Source organism: Zootoca vivipara, chromosome 7, assembly GCF_963506605.1.
Source record: "Zootoca vivipara chromosome 7, rZooViv1.1, whole genome shotgun sequence".
Lineage (NCBI taxonomy): Eukaryota > Metazoa > Chordata > Lepidosauria > Squamata > Lacertidae > Zootoca > Zootoca vivipara.
The window spans coordinates 75,875,769-75,892,839 of record NC_083282.1 but is presented as its reverse complement, the minus strand read 5'-3'; the positions used below and the strand labels follow the sequence as shown (position 1 = coordinate 75,892,839).

The window sequence follows — 17,071 nt, the reverse complement described above, 5'->3', positions numbered from 1 at the left end:
CAGATGATGGATGCCATAAAAGGAACAATGACAGAAATATACAACGACCTTTCAAAAAATACCACTGGAAGCACAATTGCTGAGGTCAGTGTCTTTTGCCATCAGCACGTCACATTTTTTTCTTTAAAAAATAAAACGTGAAACACTTTAAAAATAAGCAGAAATCTGCTTTTTAAATATTCTGCAGAGATGTATTTGAGTTCTGGCCTCTTGTCTGATCTAATACCAACTATTGTGAAAACTACTGGTTGCATACTGTGTGAGAGAGGAGCTCATTAAAGTTTATAACCTGAAATTTTAACTAGGTTGCTCTTGCTAAAAGCTGCTACCACTGTGCCAGACAATGACAATATAATAGCACTACTTCCTTAAATGCACGGCAGACTAGCTATTCCAAGATTTTCCTTCAGGCCTTCTAAATCTAACTTATTTATGCAAGCAAAATGTCTTGGGTCCAGTTTACAATTTGAAATACTCAATTGACAGGGAGCTAGTTTGCATGCAACACTAAACCATGGCTTACTTAGTGCAGAGGTTTTCAACCTTTTTGAGTCCTCGGCTCCCTTAACCAACTACATTCTTTCTTGCAGCACCCCTGTGGGGCTCAGGAGCCCATGCCTGCAGAGCTAGCAGCCTCTCACAATTTTTCAAACTCTCTCCCATGTGAATTGTTCCCTCAGCCTCCTCTCCTCTCCCCTCTCCTAGGGAGTCCCCTGGGCAGCTACTGCTGCCATCCCTGGTCTCTGAGCTGCCTCCCCCCCCCCCCCGCCCCAAAGAGAGGCACCATTCACCTGCGGAGCTTATATACAGGGCTACTGCAATAATGAACAGCTGTGCAAGCCTTCAGGAGGCAGAGATGCGAGAGGGTGTCGAGGGAGAGAGGCCAGTGTTGCCTGTTGCACCCTGGACCATCATTCAAGGCACCCCAGGGTGTCATGGCACACTGGCTGAACACCACAGGCTTAGTGCTTTGCTTATGAGACAGAATGAGCCTGAGCGTAGTCTTAGGCTCACATGCTGCCGCCACCTCTTACAAAGAATCATGGCTTTGTGTCAGTGATGAACTAGAGGTTGTGGTTGAAAGCAAATGTCCCTCAGTTTCTAACCAAGCCAACTTCAAACCACAAGTTTGTGAGCCTTAACTGACTAGAGTTTCTTTCAAACCACAACTTCCAATTCATTGCTACAGAACTGCTGGGGGAGAACATCAGCCCCGGGGGCTTATTCTGGCTTGCATACATAGCACTGAACCATTGTTTAGCATTACATAAGAGTACAGCCAATGTCACCACCTCAATTTGTTTAGTGAATATATTGTTTTCATGGAGCATGGGAAACAGGAAGGAAAGGATGAGGGAAAACGAATTGCAGTATCTTATCTTTTTTCTTTCCTGTGATTCAGGCACATTAACTAACCCTTCTCTTTTTCATGCCACATAGCAAGGGAGGGGAGAGAGTGACTGTGCGATGCCCATGTTACTCAGAGTTCTGTAGGCAACTAATGATATACAGAAACATGCTGATCGTGACATTGCATTCAAAAAACAGCCTTCTCTCTCTTCTTCTTCTTTTTTTTTTATAAAAAAGACAGTTATTTTTCTTTAAAGTCAATTTTTCTGAATGTTTGTTAATTTAATAACTAACTAACTATATAGCCCAGGCATCCCCAAACTGCGGCCCTCCAGATGATCCAACTCCCATGATCCCTAGCTAACAGGACCAGTGGTCGGGGAAGATGGGAATTGTAGTCCAAAACATCTAAAGGGCCGAAGTTTGGGGAAGCCTGATATAGCCTGTGTTATAACAAAACTTTTTCAGAGCAACTTACAACATAAAACAAGCAAAACTTTTAATAGCAGTAAAATGAAAATTAAATCAGTTGGGGCACTTTACTTTTGTCATTCACTACGTGCTAACAATATTAATCCTGGTCCATATACCGTGTTTCTCATATTTTAAGACATGTCTTATATTAATTTTAACTCAAGAAAATAAGCCTTTGGCTTATTTTCGGGGATGTCTTATTTTTTGCCGAGCCCCGACTGAGCGGGAACCAGCAAAGGCAGCAGCCCGCTGGGCTGGGGTTTGCCTTCCTTGTGAGTCTGTTCTTTCACCTCTTGGCGTCGCTATCACTCACTCACGTCAGTCTCTCTTTCTCCTCTCTCTCCTCCCGCTTTGCAATACTATGCACTCTGTCGTCTTCCTTCCTGGTTGTTAATCAGCCCAGCCCAGCTCAGAAGCACGCTACTCCATTTTTCTGTTCTTACTCATTAATTGCACATAAAGGTATTGTCCATTTTATTCAAGATTTGGAGGTTGGAGTTTAAAATTCAATGTCTCTCCGACGTTATCCTCTTTTGTATAACTAGAAGGGCTTCCTTTGTTTTCTCCCTTCTGGTCCCCGATATAAACTCCACCGGCGCCTCTTCCTTGAAGTGGGGTGGGTGGGCTTATTATGCTGAGCTGAATTCAGCGTCTGTATTTCCCCCCCGCTCCCCCTCTCCTTTTTCTTCTTCTTTCTATTGGCTTGTCTTTGTCCTTTGGGGTTATTGTATTGGATATCCCCCCGCTTTGCTCCCTCGGACTTTGAGGCTTGCTTGCCTTGGGTCGCTCTTAGCCTAGCGCCATGAGTCCCCCCGTCGTCTCACCTCGTCGGAGATGTAGGCTTCAGGGGCTTCTCCAGCCGCGCTGCAGGCTATTGTTTCGCCCTGGTTCACCCCAGGGCTTTTAGGGGGTCGCTTACGGTAGCCTCATGTTGCCCCTAGACCCCTTAGGCAGCGGCTTTGTGCACTGAGCTTTTCTCGGAGCTCCCGCAGAGCGCGTCCGATGCGAGCACGAGGAAACTGGAAGTCGGCTCCCGCGCGCTTTGCCGAGCCCCAACGGAGCGGGAACCAGCAAAAGCAGCAGCCCGCCGCCGGCTTGGAGCTTGGCAAAGCGCGCGCTGCTGCCTTTGCCGGCTCCCGCTGGGTCGGTACTTGGCGCGGCGTGCCCTGCCATACCGTACCAGCATGTCTTATTTTCGGGGTATGCCTTATATTTCGCCAGGTCTTGAAAATCCTGCCATGCCTTATTTTTTAGGGATGCCTTAAAATATGAGAAACACGGTACCTCAAACTGTACAAAACATTTTTTAAAAAACAATGAAGGTTCATGTAGAACCTTTCTTTTAAATTCTGCTGGATACATATTTAATATTTAAGGACTCTCATTTTTTGTATACAGATTCCCTAGCAGTATTATTAGAGAAAACCAAGAGAGGGTGCTTTTTCCCCTTCAGAATCATTTTGTTCATATGCAAACTTACGCAAATTAAATCCAAAACTCATAGGGCTGATAAAGACTTTTTAAAATCAAGTGACCTAATTATTTGTTTAATATTCCAGATTCGTCGTTTGAGAATTGAAATAGAAAAGCTTCAGTGGTTACATCAGCAGGAACTTTCAGAAATGAAACACAATCTGGGTATAAAAAAATGCAGTTCAAAATAATGATGTTGCTACTTATTTTTTAAAAGGCCATGGCAGTATCTCAGCTGCAACTCTGTGATAGTACAAAATGTTCTCCCTAGAAAGAGTAAAAAATGTGATGGAACATGCCGTCCTCGACTGTTCCTCACATGTACGGTCAGTTAGAGTGGGCCAGTTCAGACATCTGAACCAGCTCAATATAGTATTTCCTGAACCACAATTTAAATATGTTCTGTTTTGAGAATGGAAACATGCTTACTCTTTTTGAAATCCAGAAAGCAAGTTAAACTGCAAATTGGATAGTAATTGTTCATTTACAGTTCATTCATAGGAACCAATAATCACTAGATTGGTAGTTAGATATGTTGCCTAATGTTGCACTTGCAGTTACAGAATGAAGCTGTTGTTTTTCATCTAAAAGTCACCAATGCATCTAGAGCTAAAACTTAAATTTCTAAATTACCATTTGGACCCACTGTTGACTATATGCTGTCTGTCTGTCGACTAGAACTCACAATGGCTGAAATGCGTCAGAGTTTGGAACAGGAAAGAGATCGTTTGATTGCCGAAGTGAAAAAGCAGCTGGAACTGGAAAAGCAGCAAGCTGTGGATGAAACCAAAAAGAAGCAGTGGTGTGCCAACTGCAAAAAAGAAGCGATTTTCTACTGTTGTTGGAATACCAGTTACTGTGACTACCCTTGCCAGCAAGCCCATTGGCCGGAACACATGAAGTCCTGCACACAGTCCGGTAAACAATATCTATTTAACCCAAGTGTGGGAAACCTTTGACCTTCTAGATGTTGCCACGCTACAATTCCCATGAGTTCCATGAAGCCTGGCCAATACCCAGGGATGGTAAGAGTTGTAGTTCAGCAACATCTGGAGGGCCAAAGGTTCCTCACAACTGCTTTAACTTATTTGTGAGTGAACACCATCAAGTTACACAATTTACAGTTACACAATTTAGAAATCCAGTTACACAATTTAGAAATCCTTTTGTTTTCATTTTAGCAACTGCAACACAGCAAGAAACGGATACTGAAATTAGCACAGAAACATTAAATAAATCATCCCAGCCTACCTCCAGTGTACAGCCGGCACCAACAGAAACTGCCAGTACTCCAAAAGAAAAAGAGGCAGCTGTTGAAAAGAGCAAGGAGAGTGTTACAGTAAGTAGTTCAATCTGTCAAGTCATTTTACTTGTATGCCGTCTTTCCAAAGTTAAAACCACACTCAAGGTGGCTTACAACATACCTCTTTACTTAACCACAACCCCCTTCATGTAAAATTTGTGATACTGTTTAAAACACTGAATTCTGGTTTCCTGTTAACATTCTTGAGGGTTGATAAGAATTAAAACACATTTTGGAGATTTGTCTTTAATCTTACAAAGTTAATTAAGGGAAGGGACCAAAATGTATTCTAGGCTCTCTCATATTTCATTTCATTTATTTGTGTCCAGTCTTCCTTCCCTTAAGAGGGCCCAGGGCAGCTGATGATCCTATCTCCTTCCAAAGGCCTGGGCAAATAAAAATGCATTTTAAATTATGGTTGTACTACCACAGAGGAAACCCCTCTCACACTTTTGCACCCTCCTTGGTATCCACAGCTTTGGTACTGCAAGAAGAGCCCCTCCCTCCCATTGTAAACTCTATGCTGAGACATATGGCAGAAGACACTCCTTCAAGTACAGGGCCGTCTTAAGCTCCCCTGGTGCCGTGGAGCGACAGATCCTGCGGGCGGGCGGGCACAGCGCGCAGCGCGGCTGCCACAGGCACTGCTGCGCGGCGGGCGGGTGGGCACAGCGTGGTTGCCGTGGGCGCAGCTGCGCGGAGGGCCAGCCAGCGGGAAGGCGCAGCTCACGGCGCCCTCCTGGCGGGCCGGCGCCGTGGTGCCCTGCGCCACCCAGCCTGGCCATAGGGCCGGCCCTGTTCAAGTACTTTAGGGCTTTGTGTACTAGTACCAATGCTTTGAATTGGACCCTGAAGCTCACTGGCAACCCATGTAGCGCTCTCAGAACTTGGAGTGATATGCACTCTTCTGACTACTCTCAATACTAGTTGCAGCCTCCCAACTGTTCTCAAGGACAACCTCATGTAAAGCACATTGCACTAATGTGTATGATTATCAGAAGCATGGATTACTAAGGCCAAACAATCTCAGTCCTGAAACAGCCACAGCTGATTAACCAGCCAGAGCTGGGCATAAGCCCCACCAAAGCCACCTGTATATTGAGTGACACTTTGGCCTGTAGGAGTACTTCAAAACTGCTCCATCAAGGGAGGGGGGGTGCCACCCCACCCAGAACAAGCCAACCCCATAATTCCTGGACCAGAGACCACCCACCCACAGGACCTCCATCTTAACTAGATTCAATTTCCATTAATCAACCCTAGTCCAACCCTTCACTGTCTCCAAACACTGACTCATTGCCTGTGCAGCCTCTCCAGATGGGATACTGTAGATACTGAACAGCATGAGGGATAAGAGGGAGCCCTGTGGGACTCCATAACATAAATCCATGGATCCAGCCAGTGCTGTTCTCTGGAAGTGACTCTGCAGGTAGTTAATGGTACCAGTCTCTCAGTGAAATTTTAAGAGAAACAACAGCACTTTGCCATGTAGTTTTGTCCTTCACCATGCCATGCCCTAATGAAATTTCATGCAATATTCTGCTTCTCTCGTTGAGTCAAAGCTATTGCTCTAGGCCCTCCAGATGTTTTGGCCTACAACTCCCATGATCCCTAGCTAACAGGACCAGTGGTTGGGGAAGATGGGAATTGCGGTCCAAAACATCTGGAGGGCCAAAGTTTGGGGATGCCTGCTCTAGGTGCATGAGTGCCCATCAGCCTTTCTCTATTCTAGCCCCTTTGAATCACAGATTGTATATGCCCTGTAGATACACTCGTACAGCATACCCCGGCACTTCTACCATGCGCCCAAAACTCAGGTTTGAAACTGTTGCTCAAATTACCATATCCTCAAATAATTCTGTACCCTAACTTATTCACAGAAATGGCAGGCACTGGAATACATAAGCTGTCACTGGGCTACAGAAGCCTCGTATATCCTTGTATATATCAATTAACATTCTTCAGATGGTGTGGCTTAGGATATGATTTCTAATCAGAGATGTTAATAACCATTGTCACACTGATAATTAAACCAATATCTTTATGAAGAACTGGAATTGCATATTCATTCCTTCATTCCCAAACCCTGTGTGTTTAATAAATAACAATATATTATTTACTTCACCAATACTTTAATTGCATCATGTCTAATTTGAACTATTATTGGAGAACAGGACTTAATGTATACTCACGAGCTCATACTTTCTGTGAACCTAGCTCATAAAACTTTATAAGTTGTTCTCTAGATTTCATGTGTTTATTCATTGAGGGGGATGCTTGAAACACATTGGAAATTGGTGATGAGCCTTACCAAAAAACCTTGACTGACTAATTAGGTACATACATGTTTAGGGTATTTTTAAAAGAGCAGTCTCTTGTGCTTGTAGCAGTGCTGTGTTTTGCTATGATCTGGCACTATTTGCAAAGAAAACGTCGGGTGCCTACAATTTCTACCATGGAACATTTTGCTTGAAAATCTCAAATTGCTTTCACATAACTGTTACACCTTTTTGAAACATCAAGCTGTATACATTGCTCACATTCATATTTTGAATTTTGCTTTCATTAACAAAACAAGTAACCTGTGAATTCATTGAGATGCAAATTTTAAGGCAAGCCAAATATCTGACAAATTTCTATGATAATAATAAATAGGTGGCATTTATGTAAAAGCTGAACCTTTTGCTGAGGTTGCCTGTGCTGTCTCTACAGATAGCAACAGGTGTGACAAGCAGCCAGCCTATAAAACTGGTCCAGGTCCCGCAGACCACCACCTATATACCAACTACTCAACCCACAATTGTAAGTACTGCTTTTGGCATTGAAATAGCTCATTATCTATTGTGTGGGGCGGGGTTTTCTCCTGTGTTATCAGGACATGAATTCACTGGTCTCAAGTCTATATTTGCAGTGTAAAGCGCCTTATTTTGCCGTACAACATTTCCATTTCCCTCATGCCATATAATTTCATCATAGAGCCAACCAAGGATTGAAAGACTAGCCAACATTCACACATAGTTACAGCTGCAATTTTTGGGGGGTGGGGTAAACATTACTGCATGCCTGGCATGCTCTGGTCCATTGGGTCACGAAGAGTTGGACACGACAAAATTTATAAACACAACAACAACAACAAATATTACTGCAGATATGGCGAGCTCTTCCTTTGTGCAATGCGAACAAGTTTTATTTTAGCACTATACGGGTTATGCCAAACAAACCGATCCCTAACAATATTGCATATATGTTCTGTGTTTCTGGAATTGCCGCATTGCCATTGTATGTCACGATCTTTTGCTGCTGGGATAGGAGATGTTGGCTGTGATTTAGGAATTAGGCCACTGTTCCATATCCATTTAATCCCCCAGGCTTCTTAATTTCCTTTGTGCAATCACCATGTGGTAAGCAAAAGTTAGACCCATTAAACTATTCATCCAGTGCTCTTCAGCCCCAAAAATGCTCAACAAAGAGACTGAGCTAGAGTTCTTCATAACAAAGTGAACTTGGAGCTTCTTGTTTCAAAAAACAAACAAACAAACCACTTTCCACAACAATTAGAAGATTGAGGGTGGTGTTGGGATTTACTTGTGCCTAAAATAATTTTACCCTAGAAAGTTCTGCTGGTTGAGTTTTACCTTGCTTTGCTGACCATGTTTGATCCCTCCAGAGCGGCATGTTTTCCTCAAAATCAGATGTCCTGGTGATCCTGTTTTAATTTTTAATGATACTGCCTTAAAGCAGGAGGGAGAGCCTTGGTGATTTTTTTGTCTCTTGCTGACATTTGATTCTATAATTTACAATGGTTTGGCCATACCAAATGTTCCATGTACATTTACTGACCTACTGTGGTCATAATGCTAACGATCCTACTGTTCTAAGGCATAGTGCCCAAATTCACTAATTTTCTTACTGTGTAAGTATTAGACATGTTTTATTAGCAACATCTGACCTAATGCTATTATGAAATGCATATATGAGTTTAGTAATAAATCCTAATGCCTTAAAAGGGCTCGACACATCAGCATGGTCCAATATTCATCCTACAGTTTGTGTAAAGCAGTGGTGTCCAAACTTTTTTCAAAGAAGACCAGATTTGATGAAGTGAAGGGACATGAGGGCCGACCAAAGGGCCAACCAAAGTTGTAGCCCTTTTTTAAGGATTTTACCCCAGGGAAAAAAAGTGCCTCAGGGGCCAGATTAAACTGACTGGCGGGCCGGATTAGGCCCCCAAAACAGACTTTGGACATGCCTGGTGTAAAGAAAGCACTGGTTCAGTTCCTAGTATATGTGATGGAAGTCTCCAGGTTACTACATTTTGAAAACAACACATTCACGGTTTGTTTTTTAGCTGTTGTTGCCCATTGTCTCCTGTAAACTGTTGGTTAGTGAGCACTTTGAAGACCAGGATTTACTAACTGATTTGATTGAACGCACATTGTTTAAACAATACATAGAGTTTGTTTTCTAGTGACAAGACAGAATATTTGTGTAATACAGAAACTGTGAACACTTTTAATCAGATTTCTACTGTTTAAGGGATTGCTTGCAATTATATTGAGAGGAAAGTTACACACGGGTCTGAGGCTATATAGCAAGGAATAGGAAAATTCAATTTTTTTGCATTGGTACTGAATATCTTGCACACGGCTCAGAGTGCTTATTATGTACAGTAGTGTATTATTATGCCCTTTATTTCCCTGGTAGTAGGGTTTCTCATGTTTCTGTGCTTGTGGTTGCTGACATATGTGTTTTGGTTTTAATCCACAGACCATACCTGTAGTAGTAAGCCCTACAGCTGGGACCGTGGCAATGCGAACAGGAGTTCAATACGTTCAGACAACAATGCCTGTCCAAGTACGGAGAGTCTAACTGCTAACAAAGGAATCCAGGCAGCTGTTGGAGTATATAATCGTCTCTGTAATAGAAATGTTTTTTTAAAGAATCCCTGCAGTTCATTGGATTAACCTCAAAGGTTCAGACTTTTAGCTTTGTACAGGTGTACAAAGCATTTATTACACTACATTAATGTAAAGCATTAGCGCTGGCTTTAAAAAGCTTGAGAACTAGTAAAATTCATGGTAAATCTATGCTTCTGTTGTAAATTATGTACATTTTGTGGATGATGTTAGAGTACCATCTCCTTTTTATATTTGTATTGACTTCGACGTATAAGGAGTGTTGGAAGCTGGTGAAGGAAAGGTTAAATCGCACTTGCCACAAACACCACCAAGAGAAATGGTTTTCTGGGAACTGCAGTTGCACACACAAATCATTCTTCCTCTTTAGGACTTAAGAATGAGAAGACTGAACCACTTGCCTTGCCTTTGGAGACGAAAAAAAATGCCTGCACATCGGTTTGTGCAACTGAAGCTGGAACTTGCCATTTTAAATTTGTTAAATCAAGCATTTCCAATCTTAAGACTCCTCGTACATTAAAGGACATATTTTGTGTTTCATATTTAAAATGAGAGAGATTGTTTACAAAAAGGGGGGTTAAATTTCATTCATGCTAAGAGAAAAGGAAAGTCGGAAGCTAAATATCAGATCAATAGTTCCAGAGATAATGAAAATGGATTTTGGGGGGTATGCTTTCTACTAGGTTATGTTTCAGTTGTATTGCTGCTGCTTCTTTTTTTAAGTGTCCAAAGGACTTTGAAATTGCTTTCAAAGGGAACAAGAGCTATAGATGGAGAAGACTCTTTACCAGGAAACGAGGGCAAAGGACATTAATGCTGGAATAGAGCATGTATTATGGGATTTTTATGTTTTTATGTAAGCATGAAACAGTACAGTATGAGAGAGAAAGTAACCCATGAAAACACTGTCTGTTACACTTAAACTGTAGTTCCATTTTGTATGTTGTGTAAACAAAAGCATTGAACAAAGCAAGGTGATGTATGTATATGAGAAAATTAATTGTATTATATCATTCCAGTACATTTTGTTGTACATTTTAGTCATATTGATTTCTCCCATTGTTTATAAAGGATGCAGTTTGTACAGTCTCCAGCTAGTACACACATTAGAGGAAAGAAGAAAAAAGCTAGAAGGAAAGAAAAATCAGGAGCAGAATATTTGTGAATTGCATTGTGTCAAAGATAGCCTAGCTGGCCTTATTTGTGAAGCATAATTGCTTTTAGCATATGGAAGTATTTTTTCACATTTTCTTTGTATAAAATTTGTATTAAACTAAATCTCTTTTTTGATTATTGTGTTTCTTTTACTAAAGCAGGTGACGCACAATATGCTTTGGGATTTCCCAATTTTTTCAGGGCTCTTTAAGTTTCTTTAATTCTTCTTTTTTTTATTAAACTGTTTAGAAAAAAAATGGGTCATGTTGGGTTTCCATTTTCCTTCTGAAAGCCAGTTTACATTTACACATGCCCTTTAAAAACAACAACTCCATTCTGCTCCAACTGTATTTCTATGGTAAGGTAAAGGAAAAGGGACCCCTGACCATTAGGTCCAGTCGTGACCAACTCCGGGGTTGTGGCGCTCATCTCGCATTATTGGCCGAGGGAGCCAGCGTACAGCTTCCAGGTCATGTGGCCAGCATGACAAAGCCGCTTCTGGCGAACCAGAGCAGTGCACAGAAACACTGTTTACCTTCCCGCTGTAGTGGTACCTATTTATCTACTTGCACTTTGACGTGATTTCGAACTGCTAGGTTGGCAGGAGCAGTGACTGAGCAACGGGAGCTCACCCCGTCGCGGGGATTCGAACCGCCAACCTTCTGATCGGCAAGCCCTAGGCTGTGTGGTTTAACCCACAGCGCCACCCGTGTCCCTTCATTTCTATGGTAGTCGATACTTAACTACACCACTATTTGGCATGCTTACTTACAATTTTATATTATTCTCTTCACTTGTTCTGCCTAGCAATGGAAACTGTTCTGAGAGTACTGCAGCCTTCCTATTCAACTTTAGCAAATATGTAGATGTTTTCATGTGCCTCATGGACATGGAACAGACACAAAAGAGTTAAGAGGTATTTTACTTTTTTATTTTAGAAATTGTCAGGTGCTTGCTTCCCTGAACAGCTATAAGTTTTGTCTGTCTGATGCTTAAGTAAGGCTAAGTACCCTGTTTCTCCATAAAATAAGCCGTAGCAGGAATTCTAAGCATTTGTGCAATATAAGCCATACCCCGAAAATAAGACATAGTGATAGGCACAGTTCTGGAGGGCGCCAAGGAAGAGGCTAGGCTGGACACGTAATTAAAAAAAAAAAAAGACATCCCCTGAAAATAAGCCACCGTGTTTGTTTGTTTTTTGAGGAAAAATAAATATAAGACGGTGTCTTATTTTGGGGAAAACACGGGACATCAAATTATCTCAGGTTCCAAAATTGAGGTGCCACTGAGGAGGACTGAGTCCCAGCCAACCTAACCTCAAACAAATAAGGCCCAGAGCAGCACCCTGGGGCAGAGAGGCTGAAGAATTTTTGCTACTTACTAATACCACCTTTACTAGTTTGGCTTCTCTTTTTCTTCGTTCTCTTGTTTTTTCCTTTAACAAAATAAAAAAATCTACTGTCTGTATTTCACTCTTTCTCAAGTCCTGCCAACAATAAAACCTATCTTACGACACTGAAACCTTCCATTCTGTAGGCCATTGTACTGCGATGCCCCAAGACAGACAAGAACAACCACTTGAGATTGAACCTCTATTCTTTGGGGAGAGGTGTTCGCCAAAGTCCAGTGTCCTTTCAAAATGTAGAATATCACTCATGCCGGAAAACTGGCAAGTTTACACATATTATGCACAGATTGGACTGGGTGACTTTCAAGAGACAAAAGCTCTTTAAAAAACCATTGCTGCTTGCCAGTCTATTTAAAGCACACTCTGTTCTGACTAATAACGTATTGACACTTCTCTCAAATAATCATGATGATCCTGATCACAAGCAGGCCACTACTGTGTCACTTTATCTGACATTTAACGCCAAGAAGCAGGCAGCTTGTGGGTAAAAAACTAGACATGATAAGAGATGTGAGATCTATGGTCTCATTAAACTCGTCACCCAAAACAGCTGCTTTGGTGGTGGGTAGGAAGCAGAGCCCACCATTAGGACCACAGGGTTGCATCCCACTTACGTCATACTCAAAATTAGACCCACTGAAATGAGTGGACTTAATGGGAGCTGTTCACTGCTTCAGAACAAAAGAAGGCAGCCCTTATAAGTTACTGCCACTTGCTCTCTTTAAAAAAACAACAAAAACTGCTAAAGCAAGTTTCGGAAAAGTAGCTTGTAAGAGCAAGACTGAAGTTAGGAACTGGATGTGGCCGGGCAGTCCCAAGTACATGCCTGTTTCTTTGGTAACCTCTTGGTCACTCTAGACATGTTTACCGTGGAGGAAGTCGCTTGGCACTCAGTGAGGCTTCTACATAGAAGTGCCTAAGACAGAATTGTTCATTATTAGTAAGGACTGCAAGCTGGCCTTTCCTTTATAGATTTGTCAGATTACTGGTAACGGAGTTTAGTGTTTGCTTGCTTGTCTGTTACGGGGGGGGGGCATTGTGAGGGAGTGACAGATACCCCTTTTCCAAACAACACTTTAGCGCACCAGCAAGCCCAAAGGCCCATTTTCTTTCTGCATCAGCTTGCAAAAGCACCCTGTATTTTTTTATTACTCCTGTATTTTTATTATTATTATTCCTTCCCTACAGTTTGTGTGCTTAACTAGGCTTGCTTTTTCCATTTTTGCTTAAATTATGCTGAACAACTCACATGTAACTACATTCGTGCTTTCCATAGAGAGAGAGAAAATAGTATGGCGACAGTTGGAATAACCATTCCCCTGGCACCAGGGCATTATCAATCCGTTTTAGTAAAATTTTCTATTGTTTCTATCTTGCAAGCAGGAAAATTATTTTTTCTTTGTCCCATGGTAAGCTGTTACTGAGGGTTTGCTGCCACCGTGCGCCTGTCTCTAGAAACTACACATACAAAATAAAATGGCTGATAGTAGAAAAAGAGTGTCTATGGGATACGGGTTTATTTGTAAGATTGTGATACAGTATAAGAAGAAACCTATATGTCTTTTCTCAGTGAAATCACACAATAGGGCTATCCTCTGACCACAATATTTATCAATGGGATTGTGTGAGTTTCAGCTCCCAGCCCAAATGGCAGTGATTTGAACAGTTTCTGAGCTTGGGGATGCTGCTTGTTATAAAGTCTTCCCCTTGCCTTCCTAATGCCTATGTCATTTTTATTTTTATTACTATTTAAAAAAGCCCTTTTGGAAGCCCACTCACTAAATAGAGGTGTATGAAATTATGCCTGGTGTTGAGAAAGTGTCCAGAGAGGGGTTTTTCTCGTCATCTAATACTGAAGCCTCATGCGGTTATCCCATGTTGGAAGATTCGGAACAGGCCAAAGGAAATGCCTCTACAAGCACCACACAATTAAACTCTGGGATTCACTGCTGCAGATGGTTTTGGCTGCCAGTTTGGACGGCCTTAAAGGAGATCATAGAAATTCAGAGAGGATATCAAGCTATATCCATGACTCTTTGTCATGATGGCAGTGTTCAGCCTGCACTGTTGGAGGCAGAATGCCTCTGAATACCTGTTGCTGGGAAACACAACTAGGGAGAATGCGGTTGCACGCAGGGCCTGATTGCAGGCTTCCCAAAAGCATCTAGTTGGCTACCATGGGAACAGGTTGCTGGTCTAGATAGATCTTCAACCTGATCCAACAGGGCTTCTTACTGACAATTGAACGTTACCAGTTGTTGTTTTGGTCATTTGTATGCTGTACATTTTCTCATCCAGGGCCGGCATATATTATGCATAGTCCCTTGGGTTTTTTCTTGTTTAGAAGTGGCACAGATGATACTTCTTGTAAGGCCAGGCTAATCTCCCTCTTGTGAGTACAGTAGATAGAATAAAACCGCTGGTGGGTAAAAAATCTTGCAGCGAGGCTTTACCGTCTTGCTTGCTTGCTTTGGCCATGCAGAAGAGCCTTACAATGGGGGAGAGCCACTGGGAGCGCAGGGCTGCTGCTGAGAATGGCAACCTCGGGTTGAGCTCCCCTTTCCCCCCTCTGCAGCATGACCTTCAGTGCAGTGCACGGCATTAAGTTGCGTGTTCCCACACCTGCTAGTGGCAGCAAATAACGGGCAATGGCAGTGGGGATGTGCTTGGCGGCACAGAATCAAATACGTTGCAGAGGGATACCGGTAATATGGGATGTTAAGGGAGGGGTGGGAGACATGCCGTGCTCTTTCTGGGGTAGCCCATCCACCTTTGGTCCCCACCATGAACTCTCACCTGTGGCTCCTAGAAGCTGTCAGCATACGACAGCAGACACATCCCAGGAAATGACTTCGAGTGGACGGCTAAACCATAGCTTGGCAACAGTGCATCTGCATTGCATGCAGGAGTTCCAGGTTCAATCTCTGGCATCTGCAGGCAGGTCTGGGAATGATCCCTGCCTGAAGTCCTGGGGAGCCACTGCTAATGATCGTGCACAATACTGAGCTAGATCCTGGGCCACTGGTCTGATTTGGTAGAAGACAGCTTCCTGCCTCTTCCCTTCCACGCATTAAAAGAACTTGGCATCTTAATAGTCAAGATTAACAACCATAGGTTGTTTGCCTATTGCTTTCTCTTTGTTTTATGATCTTATTGTTAGCATCATTTATAATTCATTACATTTCAAAATCCTTACAACCTTTTATATTCAAAACAGTACTTTTTTAAAAAAGAAAGAAAGCTGGAATTGTGCTTTTGTAATGCCATTTTATTTATATTCAAGTAAGTATCTGAAATGGGCCTCTGAATGGGGTGGGGGGATATAATAGCAAAAATGTTATAGCTGGGAGTGGGGCTGCTGATTGTATCCTGCCCTCCAAGAGGTAAGTGGAACTGCTTTTCCCTCTTGAAAATCAGCAGTAGTGCAATTCAGCCAAAGTTGAGCATTTTCATGCCCTCCCCCCATTTAAACAGGAGGTTTAAGTACATCTCTTGGGTGGTATTTATGCTCAAGAGTAGACCTACTGAAATTAACAAACATGACTTAAGTTAGGTCCGTTGATTTTAGTAGGTTTACTCCAAGTAAAACTTAAGTGAGTACCACCGCTCCTGATGTAATAACTTGGTTTAAAAATGTTTAATGAGGATTAGAACACAACCAGGTAACCAATACTTCAGTATGTATTAGCTGTGATACTAGGTACATGTTGTTTTTGCCCTGAAGCACAATCGCAGAGGGGAATACACGTGGAAGAGTCCTATAGTAAGTAGGGAAAGGACTAGCAGCAGTGATACAGAATGCTTCATTAGACCAAAAAGTGAAACAGCTTAGCAGATCTTTCCCTTGAAAGCAGCCCCTCTCTCAGTACGTCAAGCCACATTTTCTCAATTTTTAAAAATCTTTTTTATAATTATAGCCTTCCTTTTTTTCCCTTTGGCAAATGGGTGATGTGGATGCAGCAACAATCCTGCAACAAATAAACATTTACAATCTTTCTAAACCTCCCCCCCCCACAAAAATCATGTAACAAATTATAGCTTTTATGATTAAAACACACACACACACACACACACACACACACGGCCCTAAACTAGCTTCTTAGGATTTCTCCCATGCAGGTTTGTGGATTCGGAAATACGTTGACCCTGGAATAGTATTTGGAGTCTGAGATGACAGGTCTCTGTGAAGCTCCTTGGAAAGGTATTTTCTTTCTTTGTGACAAAGGATTTGTGATGACAACAGCTGCTGCATACTGATGCAAACAAAAGTGGATCTTTGCTGCAAACTTTCCAAGAGTGGATTTCACAACAGATACAGGCTGTGTAAACAAACTCATTGTTACCCCTTCCTAAAATGAAAACAATGACTGCAAACTCCCACACAGTTAAGCCAAAGTAATCTAAAATCTAAATAATGGGATATAATTGGTCCAGCCTAAATGGCTTCAAATGTGAATCAAACAGCATATTTGTTTCAGCTCTCCTGTACACCTGCCACCAGAGAGACTTCCATTCAGCTCTCTGAGGGGATCCTGATGATGATCTCCCACACAAAATAATATTTTGATTTCCATTCCAGGAGCCAAGACTGGCCTGGCTAAGATCCAGGAAGAGTGCAAATCCTATGTAAACAGAGCAGGGACTGACTAGCAAAAATCCCACAATAGCAGTGCCAACAGTGATCTCCATATATTCCCCCACCTAGGACTTGGGAGGGGTGTGGGCTATAATAATTGAATCCATGCACACAATGTGTGTGCTCCCATGGCTTCATTAGAGCCATAATTGAGGGTGTTGAGATGTTTGGACTATTGCTTTTTTTACCTGGTAACAAAAAATAAACTATCCATGGTTCTGCTTGTCCGAACTCCGTGGTTGTTCTCTGAAGGGGATAACAAACCACTGCTGCAAAAAGAGCTCCTGACCTGACTGGCTAGTTTAGTTTGTTGCTGGAAGCTGACCATGTTCACCACAGATTATTTTCCAGTGTCT

General features: G+C 42.3%; 1 protein-coding gene across 10 annotated transcripts in view; it reads left to right on the top strand.

Moving 5' to 3' along the window:
• ZMYND8 (zinc finger MYND-type containing 8) overlaps positions 1–10,488 on the top strand; it is a 90,989-nt gene extending 80,501 nt beyond the window's left edge. For 8 of the 10 annotated variants that reach the window (XM_035121318.2, XM_060277282.1, XM_035121324.2 and 5 more), the window contains 6 exons: positions 4–84; positions 3,384–3,462; positions 3,976–4,215; positions 4,479–4,636; positions 7,313–7,402; positions 9,368–10,488. In XM_035121318.2, coding sequence (XP_034977209.1) covers positions 4–84; positions 3,384–3,462; positions 3,976–4,215; positions 4,479–4,636; positions 7,313–7,402; positions 9,368–9,469 — 750 coding nt within the window. In that variant the 3' untranslated portion in view covers positions 9,470–10,488. Of the gene's footprint in view, positions 1–3; positions 85–3,383; positions 3,463–3,975; positions 4,216–4,478; positions 4,637–7,312; positions 7,403–9,367 lie in introns of those variants that run through there. The other 2 variants (XM_035121316.2, XR_004692935.2) reach the window with 2 other exon arrangements.
• Positions 10,489–17,071: the final 6,583 nt, after the last annotated feature.